Source organism: Vigna unguiculata, chromosome 7 (genome assembly GCF_037176805.1).
Source record: "Vigna unguiculata cultivar grain cowpea cultivar isolate G323 ecotype 2 chromosome 7, ASM3717680v1, whole genome shotgun sequence".
Lineage (NCBI taxonomy): Eukaryota > Viridiplantae > Streptophyta > Magnoliopsida > Fabales > Fabaceae > Vigna > Vigna unguiculata.
The window spans coordinates 37,643,015-37,663,831 of NC_140798.1; the positions used below are offsets into that span (position 1 = coordinate 37,643,015).

The 20,817-nt window shown below is 30.0% G+C and overlaps 4 protein-coding genes across 7 annotated transcripts; 2 read left to right on the plus strand and 2 right to left on the minus strand.

Annotated features, from left to right (window-relative positions):
* Positions 1–1,899: 1,899 nt before the first annotated feature.
* Positions 1,900–4,998, plus strand: LOC114190469 (receptor-like protein EIX2). Its single transcript, XM_028079367.2, has one exon. It carries the CDS (start codon positions 1,936–1,938, stop codon positions 4,891–4,893), a length of 2,958 nt encoding a protein of 985 aa, XP_027935168.2. The 5' UTR covers positions 1,900–1,935; the 3' UTR covers positions 4,894–4,998.
* Positions 4,999–10,924: 5,926 nt separating this feature from the next.
* LOC114190687 (Integrase-type DNA-binding superfamily protein) lies at positions 10,925–12,372 on the plus strand. Its single transcript, XM_028079666.2, has one exon. The coding sequence runs from the start codon at positions 11,146–11,148 to the stop codon at positions 12,250–12,252; it is 1,107 nt and encodes a 368-aa protein (XP_027935467.1). The 5' UTR covers positions 10,925–11,145; the 3' UTR covers positions 12,253–12,372.
* A 1,166-nt stretch (positions 12,373–13,538) lies between these two features.
* Positions 13,539–17,171, minus strand: LOC114192036 (superoxide dismutase [Fe], chloroplastic). Of its 4 annotated transcripts, none has more exons than XM_028081587.2 (9): positions 17,009–17,171; positions 16,869–16,909; positions 15,635–15,685; positions 14,957–15,145; positions 14,689–14,860; positions 14,415–14,536; positions 14,283–14,309; positions 14,136–14,159; positions 13,539–13,895 (listed from the first exon to the last, which is right to left on the minus strand). In XM_028081587.2, the coding sequence occupies exons 1-9, from the start codon at positions 17,019–17,021 to the stop codon at positions 13,797–13,799; spliced, it is 738 nt and encodes a 245-aa protein (XP_027937388.1). In that variant the 5' UTR covers positions 17,022–17,171; the 3' UTR covers positions 13,539–13,796. The 4 variants fall into 4 exon arrangements, with proteins under 4 accessions (XP_027937388.1, XP_027937387.1, XP_027937386.1 ...); XM_028081586.2 differs by having other exon boundaries at positions 14,112–14,159; XM_028081585.2 differs by having other exon boundaries at positions 14,136–14,309.
* Positions 17,172–18,937: 1,766 nt separating this feature from the next.
* Positions 18,938–19,931, minus strand: LOC114192316 (stellacyanin-like). Its single transcript, XM_028082004.2, has 2 exons — positions 19,763–19,931; positions 18,938–19,599 (listed from the first exon to the last, which is right to left on the minus strand). The coding sequence occupies exons 1-2, from the start codon at positions 19,929–19,931 to the stop codon at positions 19,190–19,192; spliced, it is 579 nt and encodes a 192-aa protein (XP_027937805.2). The 3' UTR covers positions 18,938–19,189.
* Positions 19,932–20,817: the final 886 nt, after the last annotated feature.

A 20,817-nucleotide genomic window follows, 5' to 3' on the forward strand; every position in this document is an offset into this window, starting at 1 on the left:
ATTATTGAAAAAATTTAATTTATTTTATAAAGTACTTGGATCTTCCTCTCTCTTACATATTCTTGTATCTTTTTCAAATTAAACATAAACTTTTGTTATTATTTTTCACATGTAGTGTTTCATTCTTAAAAAAAAAAACTCTCTTATAGTGATATATTAGTTTCATATTATTATTTTTTATTTCATGAGTTTTATATAGTATTTTTTATGAATATATAAAAGAAAAATTTAATAATTATGTGTTTTTTCATAATTTGTATTTAAATGTGACTTGATTATCATAAATTTTATTTTTATTAATTATTTTCGTTAATATTTAATTAGATTATGATAGTTTATTTTTTAGTTTTGAATTTTTTTTTCTAAATAGATATATAGATGAAGAATAAAATAATATATTATTTTTTAAAAGTGATGAAAAGAAAATTATATGTGAAGATGTAACACAAATTCAACTTCTTTAACTAATATGAAACATGATACAAACAATTGAATTGTTTAATTAGAGGAGTCTCTTTCTTAAGATTCAATAAATTATAAGTAAGAAATTCCATATTAATCATTTAAAACTGATCTAAAAAAAGTCCTCAAATATGACATATCCAATAAGTAGGGGTGGGCATGGATTGGATATTTAATGATCCAATCCACATCTATTTTAGATCCAAATAATTAGATTAGATTTTTGACTCAAATCCATTTTTTTAGTAAAAGTAGTTTGGATTTTTTTAAAATCCAGATCCAAATATTTGGATCAAGATTTAAATCCAATCCAAATATTTGGATAAGTTTAAAATCCAGAATCAATTTTTAATAAAAGAAATTTAAATTGAATTTCTTAAAACTTGTGTCATTAAGGCCCGAATGACTCGGATGGGATCGACGACCCGGACGGACCCGACGACCCGGACGACCCGGACGACCCAGACGGGCCCGACGATCCGAACGACCCAGACAGGCCCGACGATTCGAACGACTCTGACGGGCCCGATGACCCCTACCAATAAGTTAAAAAGATGAAATTAGAAGAGCTTATTTAAGATGCAGTCTATATCAAATACAAACGAGAAACATCAAAGAAGAAATAGTTGAAAATTTTAGTTTCCAATTCATGATGAGTTCAAAAATATAAAGAAACACAAAACAATCCATTAAACATGTATGATTTCTTTTATAGTTATAATTATATACTAAATTATGTGTTCATATTTGTTATATCAATGATAATGATTAAATATATGAGTTTTAAATATATTATTTTAGTTTCTCCAAAATTATCAGTGAAGATATGTCATACTTTAAAATAAAAATTAACATCATAGTTGTTAGCCAAATGTTGAAAAATGAATTATTCAAGATATTGCTGTGTAACATTGACCTGTTAGATTGTTCTCAAATGAATAAAATTTTAAAGTGATTTTCCAAATCAAATTAACTTTCTCCTCTGAAAGAATAAAGCACGGATTGTTGTGCTTTAGTAGTCACGAGACGACATCATGTTTTCTTGTCACACTGCAAGTAGTTTCTTCTAACTTTCTATTCCAGTCAACTAACATAATTTATCAAATACACCCCTATTAGCTCACCCTTAATTAGACAAAGCAAAATTTCCTATTAATTATAATTTACAGAGACGTAACTCTCACTCTCAAAAAAAGTTAATTTAGTCAATTATAAAGAGACTAACTAATTGTACAAAATTGTTTGCACTTGGAACTCTACCACCATCTACAGAAAAAAAAATTAGTATCAACGTTACTCGTAATACTTGTCAAGTAGACTAAGAGCAGATTAATAGTTTGATAAAAATCAATACATGTAAGTGGAAATTTCGTACTGTTAGTAAGTCTATAAGATAGTAATTAGAGGGTTGAATTCAACACATTTATGGCTATAAAAAGGTGCACAAGATATCAGAGTTTTATATTCTCTGTCATGGAAAAAAATCGAGCCATGTTTCCACTTTCTATCATTCTTTTTTCACTCTTGCTTCAATCACTTGTTATGGCAGCTATAGAGCCAAATTCTGCTGCTAAGGATAATAGTTTTGAGTGCATTGAGATGGAAAGAAAAGCCCTTCTGAAATTTAAAGAAAATCTAAATGATCCTTTTCATTGCCTATCTTCATGGGTTGGCAGTGATTGCTGCAAATGGGTGGGTGTAAGATGCAACAAACATGCAGGGAATGTGATAAGGCTAAACCTCAGAGGCACTGATATCTGTTCCAAGGCTACAAATAACTCAGCCACACACACCAAAAGGCCTTTGAGTGGTGAGTTGAATGCTTCTCTTCTTGACTTGAAACATTTGAATTATTTGGACTTAAGTCACAATGATTTTGAGGATGTTCAAGTCCCATCATTTTTAGGTTCACTTGGTATGTTGAGGTATCTCAATTTATCCCATTCATCCTTTGCTGGAAAGGTTCCTTCTCAGCTAGGAAACTTGTCTCATTTGCAGTATCTTTCTTTGTCAACACCTTCATCTTCATTATCAGCTTCTGATTTGAGTTGGTTGTCTGGTCTTACATCTCTCCAATATCTAGATATGAGTGGTGTCAATCTCAGTAGAGCATCAAGTTCATGGCTCCAATCTATCAATAGGGTTCCATCTCTTTCATTTTTGAGGTTATCTGATTGTGAACTTTCTGGTTTACCTCAAACTCTTCCATTTTTTAACCTTACATCACTTTTAGTTCTTGATCTTTCTTTCAATAGGGTTGATTCCTTGATACCAGGATGGTTGTCCAATATCAGTACCTTAATTGAACTTGACTTAAGAGGTGCAAGACTTAAAGGCCACATCTCTGATGTTTCATGGGGAAATTTTTGCAAGTTACATAGATTAGACTTGTCATCAAACCCTGAGGTTGTTGGTGATGTTGAAGGACTTGTGGAGGCTTTAACAATGTGTACTAATAGTACCATAGAAAGTTTAAATTTTGCTTTCAATGAGCTTACAGGGAATTTACCAACCTCATTGGGTTACCTTAAAAATTTGAGAACCATTAGGTTAAATGGTAACAAGTTGTCTGGTTCAATCCCTTCATCCATTGGAAATTTGTCATATTTGAAACTTTTAGACCTTTCTGAAAACATCATGAATGGGACTATTGCCTCTAACATAGGTCAGCTCACTGAACTGTTGACACTGGACCTTGATGGGAATTTTTGGGAAGGTACCCTAACTGAAAACCATTTCAATAACCTCACACATTTGTCCGAATTTTATGTGTCATCCAAAATGGGGTCTTTAAGTTTCAATATCTCACAAAACTGGGCTCCATCTTTTAATGTAGTGTATCTAAAAATCCATGACTGTCAATTAGGCCCTGAATTTCCATCATGGCTCAAACCTCAAAGCAAATTAAAGACCATTGTTCTCAAAAACACTGGAATATCAGACACAGTGCCAACTTGGTTTTGGGATTTCTCACCACAGATCCTTTCTATGGACCTCTCCTACAACCAATTGAAGGGAAGCCTTCCAAAGTCCTTACACTTTGGTGATCTTGCACAAGTTAATTTGGGGTTCAATGCCTTTGAGGGGTCAATTCCAGTTTGGTCTGGTGTGACTTACCTTTCACTAAGCAACAACTTTCTCTCTGGCTCAATTCCTTCAAATATTGGCCAAGAAATGTCACAGTTGGAAGGTTTGGATCTTTCAGGGAACTTTATATCTGGCAGCATACCTTCATCCATGAGTTTGCTAAGTGATTTGACTTCACTTGATCTATCAAACAATAGGTTATCAGGGAAAATACCTTTATATGGAGAGGGTCACAAGCTAACCCTTTTTACCATTGATCTATCAGGCAACAATCTATCAGGAGAAATCCCTGCTTGGATGTGCACAACACCTTCACTCAGAATAGTTCAACTAAGCAACAATAATCTTTCTGGTGAGATTTCATCTGTGTTGCCCAATTGCCCCCATTTGTACACAATAGATCTTGGAGATAATGCATTTTTTGGATCCATACCAAAGTGGCTTGGGAATAACAGAACTTGGGTGAATGAGCTAAGACTACAAGGCAATGCACTCACTGGAAAAATTCCAGAAAGTTTGTGCCATTTATCATATCTTCATGTTCTTGATCTTTCACACAATAACTTATCAGGCCATATTCCTCCATGCTTTGGCAACATGACAGGTTTCAAAGCACCAAGTGATCATTACTTTGGCAAAACCCCTTCTTTAGATAACCCTGTAGTATACTCTGAGCACATGGATTTGTATGTGAAAGGAAGATCAATGGAATACACATCACAGATGCATGTTATAAATCTCATTGATCTTTCCAGCAACCATCTATCTGGGGAGATTCCACAGTCACTGACAGAACTTTCATACTTAGTTTCTCTGAACCTGTCTTGGAACCAATTAACTGGAGGCATTTCATCAAACATTGGAGCGCTGCATCAATTGGAAAGCCTTGACCTTTCCAACAACCATCTCTCTGGTCCAATACCTCCAAATATGGCTTCCTTGACCTTCTTGGGACATTTGAACTTGTCCTATAACAACTTGTCTGGTGAAATACCAACGACAAATCAGTTCCATACTTTGATTGATCCCTCCATCTATGAGGGTAATCCACAACTTTGTGGGACACCTCTTTCTGTTAAGTGTTCAGAGCATGTTAATGAAACCACCACTGGTAATGACACAGATGAAGATCAAGACAGTTACCATAATAAACTTTGGTTATGTTTGAGCATAGGATTTGGCTACATCGTTGGTTTTTGTGCTGTTTGTGGCAGCTTAGTGTTGAAGAAATCTTGGAGACATGCCTATTTTCAGTTTGTTGATTCCGTGAAGGATTGGATTTTGCTTGTTACAGTTATGAATTGGGTTCGAATTAAAAGAAAACTGAACTTAGAAAAGGATTGAGATTGTCTCTCTTTTGTACTAGTGATTCTGGGAATGATGAATTGAATTTTTCAGGCTTGATGAAACTGAGTGTGATAAATTTTGACTTAACTAAATTGTTGGCCATAAGCATTTGATATTGTATGTTATGCATGTCTTTCCATGTTAACCCAACTAATTTAATCTTAAGATTATCCCATGAAAGATTTAAAACTTAAGCACCATCATATTTGCTGCATAATGAAATGAGAATTAGGTTTTGCATTCTTTTTGGCATATTTAGTAAAAGAATTTAACGGATTAGTTAAGGATTTTTTTTTTCTAGCATAATCTATGGATTGATAATAATCAGCCACTGGTCATAAATAACCATGAAACTTCTAAGTGATTGCATAATGCATAACAGTGTTTTATATTGTGAAATATACTTTCCCAGTCGTATCAGTGGCGCAAAATTAAATACATATTTACATCATTACTTTCTAAACTTAAATTAGGTGGTGATTATTTTCTCATTATCATCTCTATTGTTTGTCTATATTTCCACGTTCAGTACCATGTATGTTTGATTATTCATCTTACCTTTCAAACTTTTCTTAAAAATAACAAATAAGACGAACCAGGAACATTCCCAACTATATAAAACTAGCAGTGCCAAGAAATGCATATACATGAACCACATAAAAATATGGCTATTGCTTCCGACACCTTATCACATTTCTACCGGCACCCTAATACCTACTAAATCTATTTTTCGAAACACAATAAATAATTTCGATTTTTTTTTCGGAAAATAATCTTCCTTTCTGTTATGAAAAAAAAAAAAATCAGACGTTTTTTATGAGATAGAGAAAGAAATTTGATGGGGTGTAAGAAGCAACAGCCATAAAATATTACTTCTTCATCAGTGAACTGATCCTAGTGTGTGTGGTGACTTAGCGAGGATCAATTATATATATATATATATATATATATATATATATATATATATATATATATATATATATAATAAATAATGATAATACTAAATAATGATTATAATAAATATTTGTAATAATATTACATAATATATTAATTTTAATTACAAAGATAAAATGATATTCTTACATCTTTAATCAATTATTTCTTTTATCTATTAAATCATTCACAAATTCTAACAAATTTCATTCTAAAATTCACACACTTTCACTTTTAAATTCTTTTAGACAAACACAAAAAATTGTCTACTTAAATTCATTCATATTCATTCAAATTTATTTTCACACTCTCTTCCAAATCTATCTCTTTAAAAAAACACCCTAAATCCAAATACAAAATAAACACGTAAACCAATATGTTCAATCAAGTTTAAAATTACTTTTTTATAAAGTTAATTTAAATAAATTCATTTAATACTAATACAAGTCCAACTTATCTTATCACCTGAAAAATTACATAACACAAAAGAGGATGAATTCTCCAAAAATAATACTCAGTGGTCACTCCATACATACCCTTACTTCCATTAATCATTGTTTCTTAAATTAGGAATTTGTCTTCAATTTCCGAAAATAACATTTCAGTACTATTTTAATTATTACTTACAACAATGAACTACATATTGCTTAAAGTAACATCAATAATTTAGTTGTAAAATTTGGAAAAGGACAAATCACAATCGGTCAATTTGGCAAGGAAGAGTGTTGAAGATAAGGCCTAATATTAAATAAATTTTCACGGGAGTTAGAGGATGTAAGACCGTGAACATGTTTTGGTAAGGTATTTTTATACGGTTTATTTATGTGTTTAAACCTCATAAATTTAAAAACTTTTAATTAAATTTTTAATAAATTATATTTTTGTAATATATTAATCTTTTTTATTAAAAAATCTATTGAAAATTTTTAATTTTATTTAAAATTCAAAATATAATTAAGTCGTTTTTAGTAGTTAAAATTCGTTTAATCCTAATATTTATAATTTGTTACATTTTTTATTCATTATTTAACAAAAATTTTTAAAGATCAGCTTCTAATTGTTTATATTCATTTTTTATCTTTATAATATTTATTAAATTTCAATTTATTTTTTTCAAACAAGTTAAATTAAAATACATTTTACTACACAAAATCAACATAATATATATTTTTTATTTAAATGTTTCATTAACTTGGCTGAAAATGTTTTAAAATATGGTATTCAATAGTATAATATAAAATATAATATATATATATATATATATATAGTAATTAAAAATAAATAAATAAATAATTTAAATAATTGATTTAAAAATAAAAATTATAATAGTTTAAACTAATTACAATTTAAAAATATAATGATTCCTCAATATATTTCACTAATAAAACTAAAGTATATTAATATTTGATGAAAAATATTATTTAAAATTTTACCATTTATATTTGAAGACTATTTTACTAAATAATTTATCAATTGGTTAATTAAAATAAAGTTAATAGCTCCAGTAATCTCATTGTAATAAGGTTAGGATTCCATATCTGATTTTGGTCTTCAAATATAATATATATATATATATATATATATTTTTTTTTTTTTTTTTCAATATTAGAATTTTACATTGAAGACAATATTTTAATATTTTATATAAAATGTTAATGATTCATTTCTTTCGAATCATTTATGAAGAAAACAACAAAAGCAGTAATTTAGGTTTCTACAGTTTTGTAGAAAATAACATAATTATTGCATATTGTGTTTCACAATCAAGACTGTTAAATTTAAGTATGGTAGACAAATATGTAACATATGATGGCGAAGGGTTCATGCATTTCCCCAAAAATTTGTACCTAAAACTTTAAATTAAAAACAGATTCCGTTTCCTTCGTGACAAAACCATATCATTTTTTAAAAATTGAAAAAAAAAAGTATAGCCATAAAGCAGAATCACATACAGGAGAGGCAATATACTATATTTCAACTTTTTTTTTTTACATTTTTTTAAAAAGGACTGTTATTTCTATAAGTTTGCCAAATATTTAATTTAATTTTTTTATTAAAACATAAATTTTAAGACTAAGTCATTTCTATAAAATTGACTTGTTTGTAAGGTGAAAAATTTCATGTCAAAAACATATATTTTAAATATGAGATTAGATATTTATGGTGATCCAATAACAACTGTTTGATAACAAGTGAAATAATAAACTTAATAAATAATGACTTTGTCAAATAGATAAATTATCAAATTTATAATGATCCATAATAGATGAAACAATAAATTCAATTAACGCTAAATTTTATTTAGATATGTTTTAACATAATTCTAATACCATTTTAAAAAGTAAATTTTAAGTCTAATTTAATTCTTTCAAACCATATTATAAGATAAGATTTACGTCCACTCATCATATGAATTTAGGATCTTCAACTTTTTTTTTTCTTTTTCTGGTTTCTAGTTAGAAGATGATCCATCTTTTTCAAGAAACTTTACTAAGAGGTAATTAATAATGGTCCATAGTTTTTGAATATCCTTCTTGGAGTGGTTCATGAATCCTACAACAAAACGTAGTGGGATGAGAAAAGTAAAGTGTGACGTGTTTGATCGATCGGTATATGAGTAGTTACAATGTATTGATACCTTTTATAATCTTCTTTTTTTGATGGAATCAAAGTGTAAGTAAGAGGTATGAGATTCCTTAATAGAAGGTGTGCTACAAGTTTATTTCTTATAACTTAATGCCAAATTTTGCTAAGTGGCATAATGAAGATAAGAAGCACTGCTAAGAGTTGAATAAAAATCATTGAGCGAATTGCGAAAACCAAATTGCTCTCAAATTAATGACAAATAGTTTGTAGCTATTTTAAGGAAAAACATATGACTAATGTCTTAGAAGCTATATTAAGGTAACTATATTTTAGTAGACATATTTTAGGTCTCTCTCATACATTAGCATTGTTGAAAAAGTCATACAAATGTACTCTTTAATAAAGACATGGATAAGAATTTCCACTTAATTTTGGCTCCATTACACGTTTGTTTTGCCGATGCTTGCTTTGGATAAAACAAAAGTTAAGTAACTCACTTAGCTTAACCTTCACTTAAATTATTTTGGCGTTATATTAATGCAATGCAAGAATACCATAATGATTAAATAATACTTAAATATGTTTCAGTACTTGAAATAATATGATATTTGTTCTTAAAATATATTGGAAAGTGAATGTAAATTTATCTTGTTATCGAAATTTGTGTGTATGGTGAAGATAATTCCCACTTGTATATTATAAGATATAAGATCTCCAACTATCGAGACATGAACGATATTGTCATTACTTAATAAACTCAAATTCAACCTTATCTAGGTAACAATCTCCGATAATATATATATATATATATATATATATATATATATATATATATATATATATATATATATATATATATATTTTACTTTTCGTTTTTTCTGTTTTTAATTGTTTTTATCCATGTTAAATATATATTTTCTTTTGTTTTTATCCATGTAAAATTCTAATAACTCAAATGAACAATATATCACAGGACTAGAATAAAATGACGAAGACTATAAAACTAAAAATTACGGGGATTAAAAGCCAAGCTAAAAAAAATTGAAATTTAATAACAAAAAATAATTATATTTTAATTCATATAAGTATATTTAAACCCTAACATACAATAATATTGTATTGCATTGCACTAACTTATGTTAAGCTTTGGAAATTTCAAATGTCTAATCAAGAGATAAGGCACACACATCTTTATCTTTATCTTTATTTCAATGAACTACACAAACTGCAAGACCATTTTTAATATTAATCTCTTCTTGATGATGATGGTGAGGTACAAACCAAGGCATATATAGGAATTAAGAATCATGGTTGATGTGGGAAAAGTTGACAGCTAACTAAAGCAACATCATATGCATCACCTTCTGTCCTGTTTATTATACTAAGCAATTCAGTTTGTGGCACACATCACATTCTTTCCTGGTCACAGCCATGTGCATGGCTCATAAAGTATTTCAGAAAACAGTTGTACAATTGGAGGAACCTATTGTAAATGGTTTAAAGTGTTACTAAAAGTTACATGGGGAGTGAAAGATGCCTAGAATCTGTCTCACATAGAAAAAAAAATGGTGTTACTTCCTTAGAGTGGTCATGCCATGTGGCATGAACAAATAGGGTGTCTTCAAATTAGAGCAATGAATCACAATGTTGTGCAGTTTTAATCATTATAGGTTCAAATATGGAAGTGTTGTGCTAAGCATTAGCTTCTGCTACATTTTCATTGGCCTTATCTATCTACCTTATGAACCGTTTTCAGTGTCTTTATGCCTTTCTCAAAAGACACCAAAGTGTTTGATGAAAATAAAAACTCATAAAGTTCATACTTTGCTGTGCTCACACATTTAAGTGTTTTTGTTTAATGCTATATAGACCTGAAAAAAGGTATAGCACTGACTTCATCAAACTAACACAAAGGATATTGAAATTAAACCTTTCATAAATATAGTATTCGTGTACATGACAACATAGATAATGAACCTTTGTTTGCACCAAAAGGGAAAACAACAACAACAACAGATGCCAAACCTTCCAAACTCAGTGCATTTTTAAGGAGGAAAAATTGTGCAGTTTGTCAGGGATTTGATTTTAATATGCTTTTGTTTTCTATAAAGTGATTTGATTTTTACTCTCTAGCTCAATAGTAGATGTAACAACATTTTTTTAGGAATATCTGAGGTGTGTATGAAATGTATCAGTGACAAAAAACAAATTGTGATTGGTTCATTGGATTTCTGCATTAAATTACATTAGCACAGTCAAGAGAAGAATATAGCATGTGGGTGTTCAACAAAATCACATGATTAGAGAGCAAAGAATAATACCAGATACAATAACAAACAATGAACATGAAGGTCTTAAATTAAGGAAGCTGTTGTCATCAAACGAATGTCAATTCTCAATACTTTGCATCCTGTATGACAGCTGATACAAAAAAGCTTGAGCTGTCTGATTCCTATTGGTTGTGAAGGAAAAACATGTAACATAATGCAACCATAAATTGTAAGTAAAAAATGAAATCCCCATAAAGAAATACACCTGATTGAAGGCACAACATATTCCTAATGAAAAAAAGTAGGTTACTTTTATCGTTTATAATAATAATCCTTAACTGATACCTGCCAATGTGAGGTGTGCCTTAGTCCTCAGGAAATGTATTTAGTGGAGTGCATGCATTTTAATCATTTCTATCTGTCAGTGTTCTATCTCAGATTTACTGTCTGAAGGATCTATATGAAGGGTACATTTCCAAAGAAGGAAACCTTCACTCAAAAGAAATTTTCAACTTGTTTGCAGGAAATGGCAACAGGATTTTTGGACAATGCAATGATAGGGGGTTCTCACTCATCAATAACATCATCTCAACAACTTCTTTCAAGTTCAAATTCTACCTCAATGAAAGAAGAGGCACCTTTAGCCACATGGATTAGTCACATCCCTGCAAATGTGAGAGAGAAAAACCAATCCAATTCTATCTTCCCAGGTTCAGACACAAAAAACACCTCCATTCCTCTAAATCTTTTGGAAACTCTCCCACCATTGACTATGGCACCATGTTTTGATGAGTCAGTTGCTTCTCTACCCTCTTCTTCTCCCCCACCCAATTTTCCAAACTTGACTTTGGTCCTGCAGGAACCCTCCATGGTGTACTCATCATCATCAAATATGAAAAGTGGTGAGTCTGTAACTTCTAACCCCACTTATCAAGTTCCTTACATTGGGCAAAACCAGCATCAAACAGGTGGTGATGCAGACAAAATGAACAAAAATCTGAAGTCTTTCAATGAGAATTGGTTGAGTAGCACTAGGACTCAGCCTATGAAGTATGGTGGAAGAGGAAAATTGTTTAAAGGGGTGAGGCAGAGACACTGGGGGAAATGGGTTGCTGAGATTAGATTACCAAGAAACAGAACAAGGGTTTGGCTAGGGACTTTTGACACTGCTGAAGATGCTGCCATTGCATATGACACAGCAGCATATATACTGAGAGGAGAATATGCACAGTTGAACTTCCCAGATCTCAAGCATGTAATCCAGGCAAATTCTCTGAATGGAACCACTGCAGCACTTGTGGAGGCAAAACTACAAGCAATATCTCAAGGTTCTCATAGGAAACCTACTGACTCACCAGCAGGCTCAAGCAACAAGAACACTGATGAAAATGCCAAATTGAAAAGTGCAAATGACAAGGATTCAACCATGAAGGAGTGGCAATTTGATACTGAGAGAAGCAAAAGTACACACCATGAGATATCAGATGTGGAAACTGTTCAGTTAAGTAGAATGCCCTCCTTAGACATGGACATCATTTGGGATGAACTTTTGGTCTCTAATTCATGACCACTTTTTTGTTTCTACTTTGAAAGCATACATATATAATAGCCCTTGTTTTATCTAAATTATGTTTCTCATTTGGACCAATGGCACATTGAAGCATCAGGTTATATTTTCCTATTATGATCTATAGAGATGTATTGAAACTAGTATACTCCTTAGTCCTTAATATTCATGGCCAAATACAGATAGAATTTTAAGTTATGCTAAAGGTTCGTAGAATATTTTGCATCTGAACAAATCATTGGTTTAGTAACATCTAGTCAACGTTGAAAACTGTACTGATTGTAATTTTGAAGAAATATTCAACTGTATTTCTCTCTCGCCTAGATTTATAGGCAAAAGAATAACACAGAAGCCAATAGCATAACCTTATTCTTTTGTACTTCAAAACTTGAATACAAGGTAAAATATACAAACACTTTGTCTCCTTAACATTCTACTGCAATATTGATATATACAACACTGTAACCCCAAGATTGGGCAATAAGGATTCATTACAGTTCTGCTTTTGTAACAGTACTCTGAATCCATGACATTTGGGTGGATATAGGGTCTTGTATTGTAGCCCTTATGCATTATGCTTTAACTAAATTACATTGTATTTTATTTATGTAATGGACTGTTGGGTTTGAAGAAGAGGGAGAGTAATTCTAACATATGAAAAAAAAAAATCTGATATTGAAGAAGAGGTAACATTTGAAGCTGGAAAATTATGATTCCCTAAATTTCATTCTCTCTCTGAATTTATAAATCAAACAAGAAGATTTTCTATTTTAATTTCTCTTAACCAAATATGATTTCTGGTCTTATATATGATAATCTTTTAATCGGTTCACAGGAATTAAACAAAGAAAAAAAAAACAATTCACAGCATTTAGTTTATATGATCAGATTTATCAATAGTTTCGCATTGGATATAAATAAAAACTTGAGCACTATATAAAAGGAAGACTCATAGATTCGTTGTTTTAAAGTTTTGAATTAAAAGTGGTATTATTTTCTTATGTTGGTTAGACTAAGGTACATTTATGTAATCTCTCCCTAACTTACCTTAAGATTTTTGGTTAAAAGAGATGTGAATTCCGTTTGTAGGTTCGACTCAGGTCACGTTTATCTTCCTAATGAATCCTCGTATAATTAATTATGAGTTAATTTCCTTTCATCTAATTAATCAATACACTTCCCTCCAATAAAAATAATATATATCATCAAGATCTGAGAGTTTCTTCCCACATATACAAATACACTAAACTCTTCAAGTTTAGAATTTGCTTCTTCAATCATGCTCATGAAAAGAAAAGAGAAGGTTCCATGTAAGTTCTGGGAAAAAGTTGTACATCATAATATTGTTCTACTGATTGTTTATGCATAAACAACCTTATTATTACAAAGTGAAAGATAACCATAAATAAGATTTCAGAGCATAGAACATAATCTGCAGGCTGAAGAGATTTAACCCTGATACCACATGTATCTAAAGGGCAACACATTACATTATCTAGATAGAAATATTTCACTCATTGAACATCACACCATCCAAGTCAACATCATGCACTTAAAGCCTTAGCTTGTTCAAGTCTAGAACTCACTGCATCCCAGGAAACAAGCTTATCCATGAACACTGATATATAATCAGGACGCCGGTTCTGGAAAAATAACAAATAATCATAGTTAAAATAAATCTATCTGTTGAACACATTTCTCACCAATAATTGCATGAAAAATGCTAGCAACACTATCTTTGGTTGGTGAAAAATTCACTTGATCTCATTTCCAAAATGGTACTGAGATTCAGGTGAATTTCAACCAGTACAAAGAATGTGTTGGAAAAAGAATGTTGGTAGTTTTAATCTTAGCTATACATAATGGTTTGAGCAACATAGCACCTGAAAATCAAGGTAGTAAGCATGCTGCACAAAAATGAGAAAAAAGATTACACAGTTAGCAATTTGGTATTGATGACTGTTACAAAGCTTGTGTGTGCAAGTTGTTTCATCGGTAACAAACAGAAAACTATTTTGTTTATTACATACCTCCCAAACATCAATGGTAAGAAGTGGCTGCAAGAAATTAAGATGAAATTACATCATAATTTATCAGGGAAATGACCCTCATTAAACAATGAACAATGAACAATAGCATCATAGCTAGTTCTGGCTACTTACATAATAACCTCCCCAAACAAGGGGGTTCACAGCATTGGGACTCTTGATCACCACTAGCTTGTTATCCTCATCAGCTGAAGGAGGATTTGCAGCATTTTCCCCATCAAGTTTGCTTGCTTTATCTATATTTCATGAACAAAAATGAATGAACAAGAAGGGTATGTGAATGTGAATGTGCTTGCTTATATGAACAAGCTCTTTGACTAGTTAAAATTAACTATAATAAAGTAATATTTAGAAATGATCTGATTCTAAAAGGGTGATTTTAACTCACATGCAAGCCAGGCCCATCCTGAACCGAATTGTGTTGCAGCAGCAGCCTTAAACTCATCAAGGAATTTTTCAAATGAACCAAAGTCTCTTTCAATGAGTTCTAGAAGTTCCCCAGATGGTTTTCCACCTCCACCTGGTTTCATGCACTCCCAGAAGAAGTCATGGTTCCATACCTGCAGTGTGCATTACGAGATTAATTTCCAACAAAGACATGGTTTTGAAACAAAGACATTAGAAGATTCTGGTTACAAGAATGCATGCATGCATGCCTGTGCTGCATTGTTGAAAGCTGGAAGAATGTCACCCTTATTGTATGCAGTGACTATAATCTCTTCCAGTGACTTCCCATCAAGCTCTGTCCCAACAACTTGTTTTTTCAGATTTTCCACATAAGTCCTGTGGTGCTTCCCCCAGTGAAACTCGAGTGTCTGCTGGCTCATCACAGGCTCCAAACCATTCTGAAAGATTTCATTATCACAAGCTTTTACAAAATAGGATCAACTGATTACTAATTTTTTCCGGAGTATAAGAGTTATCGGAGATCCCACCTCGACTAGAAATAAGAGTAAGTTATAATATACAGATAAATGCAAACTTCAGATAAATGCAAACTTCACTTTATTGATCGATTTTATTAGATTTACAGTCATTTTTTACAAGTCTTGGTTGTGTGATTTTAAGAATCATCATCTATGTATGTGTCTGTTTAATTAGATTATAGCATAGGATCAAATCACTTTGTCCACATAATGAGCAGAAAATAAGACTAATCATAGTAACCTAGTCCATGCATGTATTGAGATGCCTCTGTATGAATCCTTTCATTTTTAAGTTTATTTAATAATGTATGAAAAATATAATAAGTATTCTCTCTTCAATGTGCAATTCTAATTTGAAATCACAATCTATTGTAACTTGTAAAGCATGCAAACTTTAGGTCTTTTTACCAGTGGATATGGTGGCGGCTTCAGCTCAAACTTTGCATTGACTTTTGGACCCTGCAGTGTATATATAACATGCTTTCTTAAGCAAAAAGGACATGGAAAACAATATGCGAAGAACATACAGGATTGTAATTTTTGTATTCTGAATATAACTTTTTTGTATTTTTAAATTGTACATTTTAAAATAAAAAATAAAAAATACATTTTAAATTATATAATGAGATTTATAATAATTATATTTCAAAAATTGTATTTTAGTTTACATATCCAAGAATATAAAATAAAAAATGCTTTTTGAATGGTCCATTTTGAAATTTAAAATTTGTATTCTAGATTATAGAGTAGAACACAAGAATTTATGGAAGTGTAGGAAGAAAGTTTTGGTGATGCAGAAAGAAACTGCCTGAAAAGGAGGAAAGATAGTTAATGGCCCAATAAATCAGGCCAGCCCAAGTCATGCTTTCTTGGGTTTGGTTAAAGTTGCCTGAATGGTTTTTCTATTTACAGTCCTTTTCTTCTCTTTAAATTTCCCACCCTTTTCTGTGATTTTTAAAGTACTAAAAATACTCTTTCCTTTCTCCTTTTCCCCTTTTCTTCTCTTTCCAGCAACCCTCTTCTCATCCAATCTCATAATGTTTTCCACAACCGTCTTCCCTTGTCTTCTACTATTCCCACCCCTCCCTTTGCCAGTTTCACTCCCATTTTCCCCCTATTTTTTTTACTCGTCCAAATAACTCAAAACCTTATTTCCTAAATATATTAAATGCATTTGATAAATTAATCTCTGAAATGCATATAATTATTTTGGAAATAAAATTTCTATACATCGATAAGCTCAAGGTCAGAATAACCCTATAACTATTTCACTGAGTAATCTTTTACAACGATATGATCTATGGTGAAATATTTTCATTCCAAAAATAAGTTAAAAATAAAATGTAAAATGATTTTTATTGCTAGTTACTATTTCAACTCAAATTTAGTAGATCCGACTTAAATCAAACATACAAAGAAAACATTTAAGGTAAAGTTTTGAATCTTAAGTAAACACACACATTAAATAACTGACGACCACAACAGTTTTTTTTTTTTTTTTTTGGGTTTTCAGAAACTGAACATATGATAATAAATTTACGATAACTTTAAAATCTTGTTCAAGTACTGAATTTAGAGTACCTTAATAATATATATACTAAATACTTTTTGAAGTATTTTTGGTGATGAGAAGCATTAATACCTCTTTGAAAAGAAGATTGATGCCAGCCACATTTTGTAACCCTGCAAAGCAAACACGAAGTAAGAGATGAAAAAACAGAAATTAAGATTGAAAATAGAACAGCAAAAGTTTGTGAAAATTTTTTGAAAAAAAAGACGCACCCAATGAAGCCATGGTTTCTGAGGAGTGTGGCAAGAGTGAGGCTTTAAGATAAAGGTCAACCTTTTTGTAATTTGCAAAGCAATATAGGACTCAAAAATATGTGTTAGTACAATTCCAATGTTGTAGTACACTATGTTGTGCTGGTACGTACCACAAACAAAATGTCCCAGTACTACCATGTTTCTGCATGATTATCTATTTATCTAATATCTATTACTTACAAACAAAAAAAGTTAATAGTAAATTAGAAATTTTAACAATTGGGGTTATCTCTTTGTCATGATGTTTAGGACGTAAATTAAGAAATATTTAATCAATGCAAAGTATTGTTATGTTTAAAGTAAAATATTCATTTTTTCTTCATTGTCTCGTGTTTTCTTTTTAAGTACAGAAACTCCCGTTTAATATCTTATTATACTTACTTCTTTATCTTGGGATAAAAAAGGTAAAAACATCTTAATCTTAAATATTAGTTAAAATTAATTAAGACAATAATAAAATAATATCTTCACATATTTTTTACCTTAACCGAGATCTTCACATAATTGAGAATTTTCAATATAAGCCAGTGCAAGTGTACATAACATTTACACTGTGTCAGTACATATTAAAAGAAGGTTACTGAAATTTTTTTTTTAAAAATATTTATAAATTTTGTTATAAAAAAAATTGCAGGCCAATTTTTTTTAAAACATTTTGTATAAAATATTTTTACAATAAATTTTATAAGAAATACCTGCGAATTTTATAATTTTGTAGGAAATAATTACCCACGAAGAAATTGTCTGCCAATTAAAATTCTTAGAAAAAATAGCAGGAAAAAGTATTTTCTTGCAAATTTTTTTAATAAATTTGCAAAAAATAATCCCATATAATATGAGAATTTTTAGTAGTGTTACTTTCACTTTATATTTATTATTTTATCTTTCAATTTCTTTTTATAAATACAAAATTTCATTTTTTTAATAAATATATTATTTCTGAAAGTTGATTGTCAACGGGTGTTTTTGTGTAAAAAGAAAAACATTTTTCTTAAAAAAATAAAAAAATTTTGTGATGCTATACCATGATTATTTTCCTTTATTAAATTTATCCTTTTTAATCTATTTTTTATACATATTTTTCCGTGTTTATCTTATTTTTCTTTTGAATGTGTGGTTTATTTCAAATAATGTTATTTTCGTGTGGTTTATTTCAAATAATGTTATTTTCGTGTGGTTTATTTCAAATAATGTTATTTTCGTGTGGTTTATTTCAAATAATGTTATTTTCGTGTGGTTTATTTCAAATAATATTATTTTCGTGTCTCTTAGAGTCATTTTAATTTTTTTATGTATATTATATATTCTTGTAATTAAATACTTTTTGTTTTTTATAGCCATCATTTTTTAAGAAAAGGGATTTCAAAAAGTTTGGATATGATTCTGTCGTTTAAATTTTTTATTTACTTTGATCTTAATCATATGTGTACGTGTCTTCCCGTCTTTTCAATTTAAAATGATGCTATGTATATAATTATATTGACTAACTAATTCATTATTGAATTGCATTCATTAAAGGTAAATTTTTTAGCATTATTTATATTAATTACTAATCCTATATTTAAATTAAATTCATTACAATAAAAGAATAATTTTTATAATTTAAGCATAATTTAAAAATAATTGTATACTAAAAAGATCAAATTAAATAATAATTTTACTATTTCTACATGGATATTTTTAATCGTGAGGAAATTTTGATAATTTAAAATCACTCATTATTTTTTTTATTATATAATGGTTATTTAACAAAGTACATTGTAAAATTGTGATGTATAATTGATTTAAATAAATTTACATGCAAAAGCATATAAATATTACATTGATAAAGCAAGAGAATGTAAAAAATATTTTGTGATGACTCGTAAAAGGTTTAGAAAAATAATATGACAAAAAGAGAAGAACGATCACCCTTTTTTTCCTTCTTGTTTTGAAATCCTAGGCATAACATTTTCATGAGGGATGAATATGACAGTGTTGTTAAACAGAAAAAAAAACAACATGAATGTGTGTCCTTTAATGTGCTCAAACATGTACAAAGTATGCTGTATATAAATTCCTGAATGTTACAAACCAAGCAAAACTTTGACCTTTTGCTTCATCAATCAATGTCACAAAATAACATTCAAAGCAGAAGTTTTAGTCACATTCATTATACGCTAAATATGCAGCAACCATAACAGCAACATAAACAAACTGAACTGCATTCTTTGCAGAATAATTGAGAGTTCCTACTGAAAGATGTGTGCTCTTCTTTGATGAAGGAGAGTTTGAAACTGTGACAGTGTTTTCATCAGATCCAGCCACAGCCTTAGGTGCCATAGTTGGAGCAAGTGCTTTGCTATCATCACCTTCAACATGAACATGAAGTTTCATTCCTCCAAGACAATACAACTTGTTTCCACTTACAAAATACCTGTCTCCACCTTTTCTCAATGGCACTGTTGTGTTACCATTCCCATATATTGCCAAAACATTAGTCGTGTTACATGTCTCAAAGTTTTCTTTTGTAACCTCTTCCACATTTTGGCCCGATGAATACTGAAAAACTGCAAAAATCAAATAAAGTTTTCAACTTGGTGAATATTTCGGCTCTTTAAGAAGTATTTGCATAAGTTTAATATATCAGTATATATAATTCAAATAAATAAGCTGTGGTTATATGAAATTTTCTAGTTTTCTTTTGAGTTGAAAGAAGTGTAAAGTACTTACTAAGAACATCTCCTACTTTGAAGTTCTTATCTGCAACCCATGTATCAAGATTTGTGCTAATGTCCCAACCAGAGGTATCTCCAACAGTGTAAGTGGTGGCTGAACATGTGAAGGTGATAGTTGCAGAACAGAAGAGAAGAGAACAATAGAACAAGAGTAACTTTTCCATGTTGATAAAGAGTTTTAACAATTTGGACCACAATAGGGTTCTTATATATACTTAGAGTTTGATAACCTACCCAATAAAATGACTAAATTAAATATAAGAAAAATATTTTAAAAATGGAATAAGAAAAAATAGTAGTTGCTTCTGTATTGCAACTTTGGAATGTGCATTTCATTAAGTTGGTGTGGTGAGAAGGGGAATTGTGTGTTAGCTGGCAGTGGTTAAACCATATTGAACTGCCATCAAGCTAAGTCATATATGGTGTTTTTATTTAAGACTCAGAGAGGAATACTCAAAATACTATTGGGAAAGTTGTTGTATTGATTTCTACCTTCCTGACAGAGTAACATTTTTCTACTAATTATTGGTGCAACCATTGCATCACTTTTTGAGACATTTTTTTCTTCTTGTGGTAAGGGTTTTCTACTGAATAACATAGATTATTATATACGATATAATTTATGTTAATTTTTCTTTGGTAATTGTGGCATGTAATGAAAGATGAATAAAAAATGTATTATTATATGAATTGTTGCTCAAATAGCATTCCCCATAGATAAAATTATTTTTTTCACAATTTTTCCCTATCTTTTTTAATATGATTTTAGCCTTTTTAAAATATAAAATAACTTGTTTTTTTATTTCTAATTCTAATTACATGAAAAAAAGAAAAAGACGTTGGCTGGTATTGCTTATTGGGCCTTCAAACCACTGCAGCCCATCTAGTGGGAAATTACCTTTTAACCTTTTACGGACTACCTTCTTTAACTTGAAGTGCATAATTTTGATCCACATTCTCATAAAATTTTATATTTTACATCATACAATTTAAATATAAAATAAAAATATATTCTCAAATATAGAATAAAAAATATATTTTGAATTGAAT

What these genes read in the sequence shown, in the direction of transcription:
- LOC114192316 (XM_028082004.2), bottom strand. Translation starts at nt 19,931, where the DNA reads ATGGAAAAGTTACTCTTGTTCTATTGTTCTCTTCTCTTCTGTTCTGCA. An exon ending in CAAAGTAGGAGATGTTCTTA is followed by an intron (nt 19,600 to 19,762) that starts GTAAGTACTTTA and finishes TGATTTTTGCAG; the next exon opens with TTTTTCAGTATTCATCGGGC.
- LOC114190687 (XM_028079666.2), top strand. Translation starts at nt 11,146, where the DNA reads ATGAAGGGTACATTTCCAAAGAAGGAAACCTTCACTCAAAAGAAATTT.
- LOC114190469 (XM_028079367.2), top strand. Translation starts at nt 1,936, where the DNA reads ATGGAAAAAAATCGAGCCATGTTTCCACTTTCTATCATTCTTTTTTCA.
- LOC114192036 (XM_028081585.2), bottom strand. An exon ending in CTTTCAACAATGCAGCACAG is followed by an intron (nt 14,861 to 14,956) that starts GCATGCATGCAT and finishes TGCACACTGCAG; the next exon opens with GTATGGAACCATGACTTCTT. An exon ending in TTGTTTGGGGAGGTTATTAT is followed by an intron (nt 14,310 to 14,414) that starts GTAAGTAGCCAG and finishes AATTTCTTGCAG; the next exon opens with CCACTTCTTACCATTGATGT.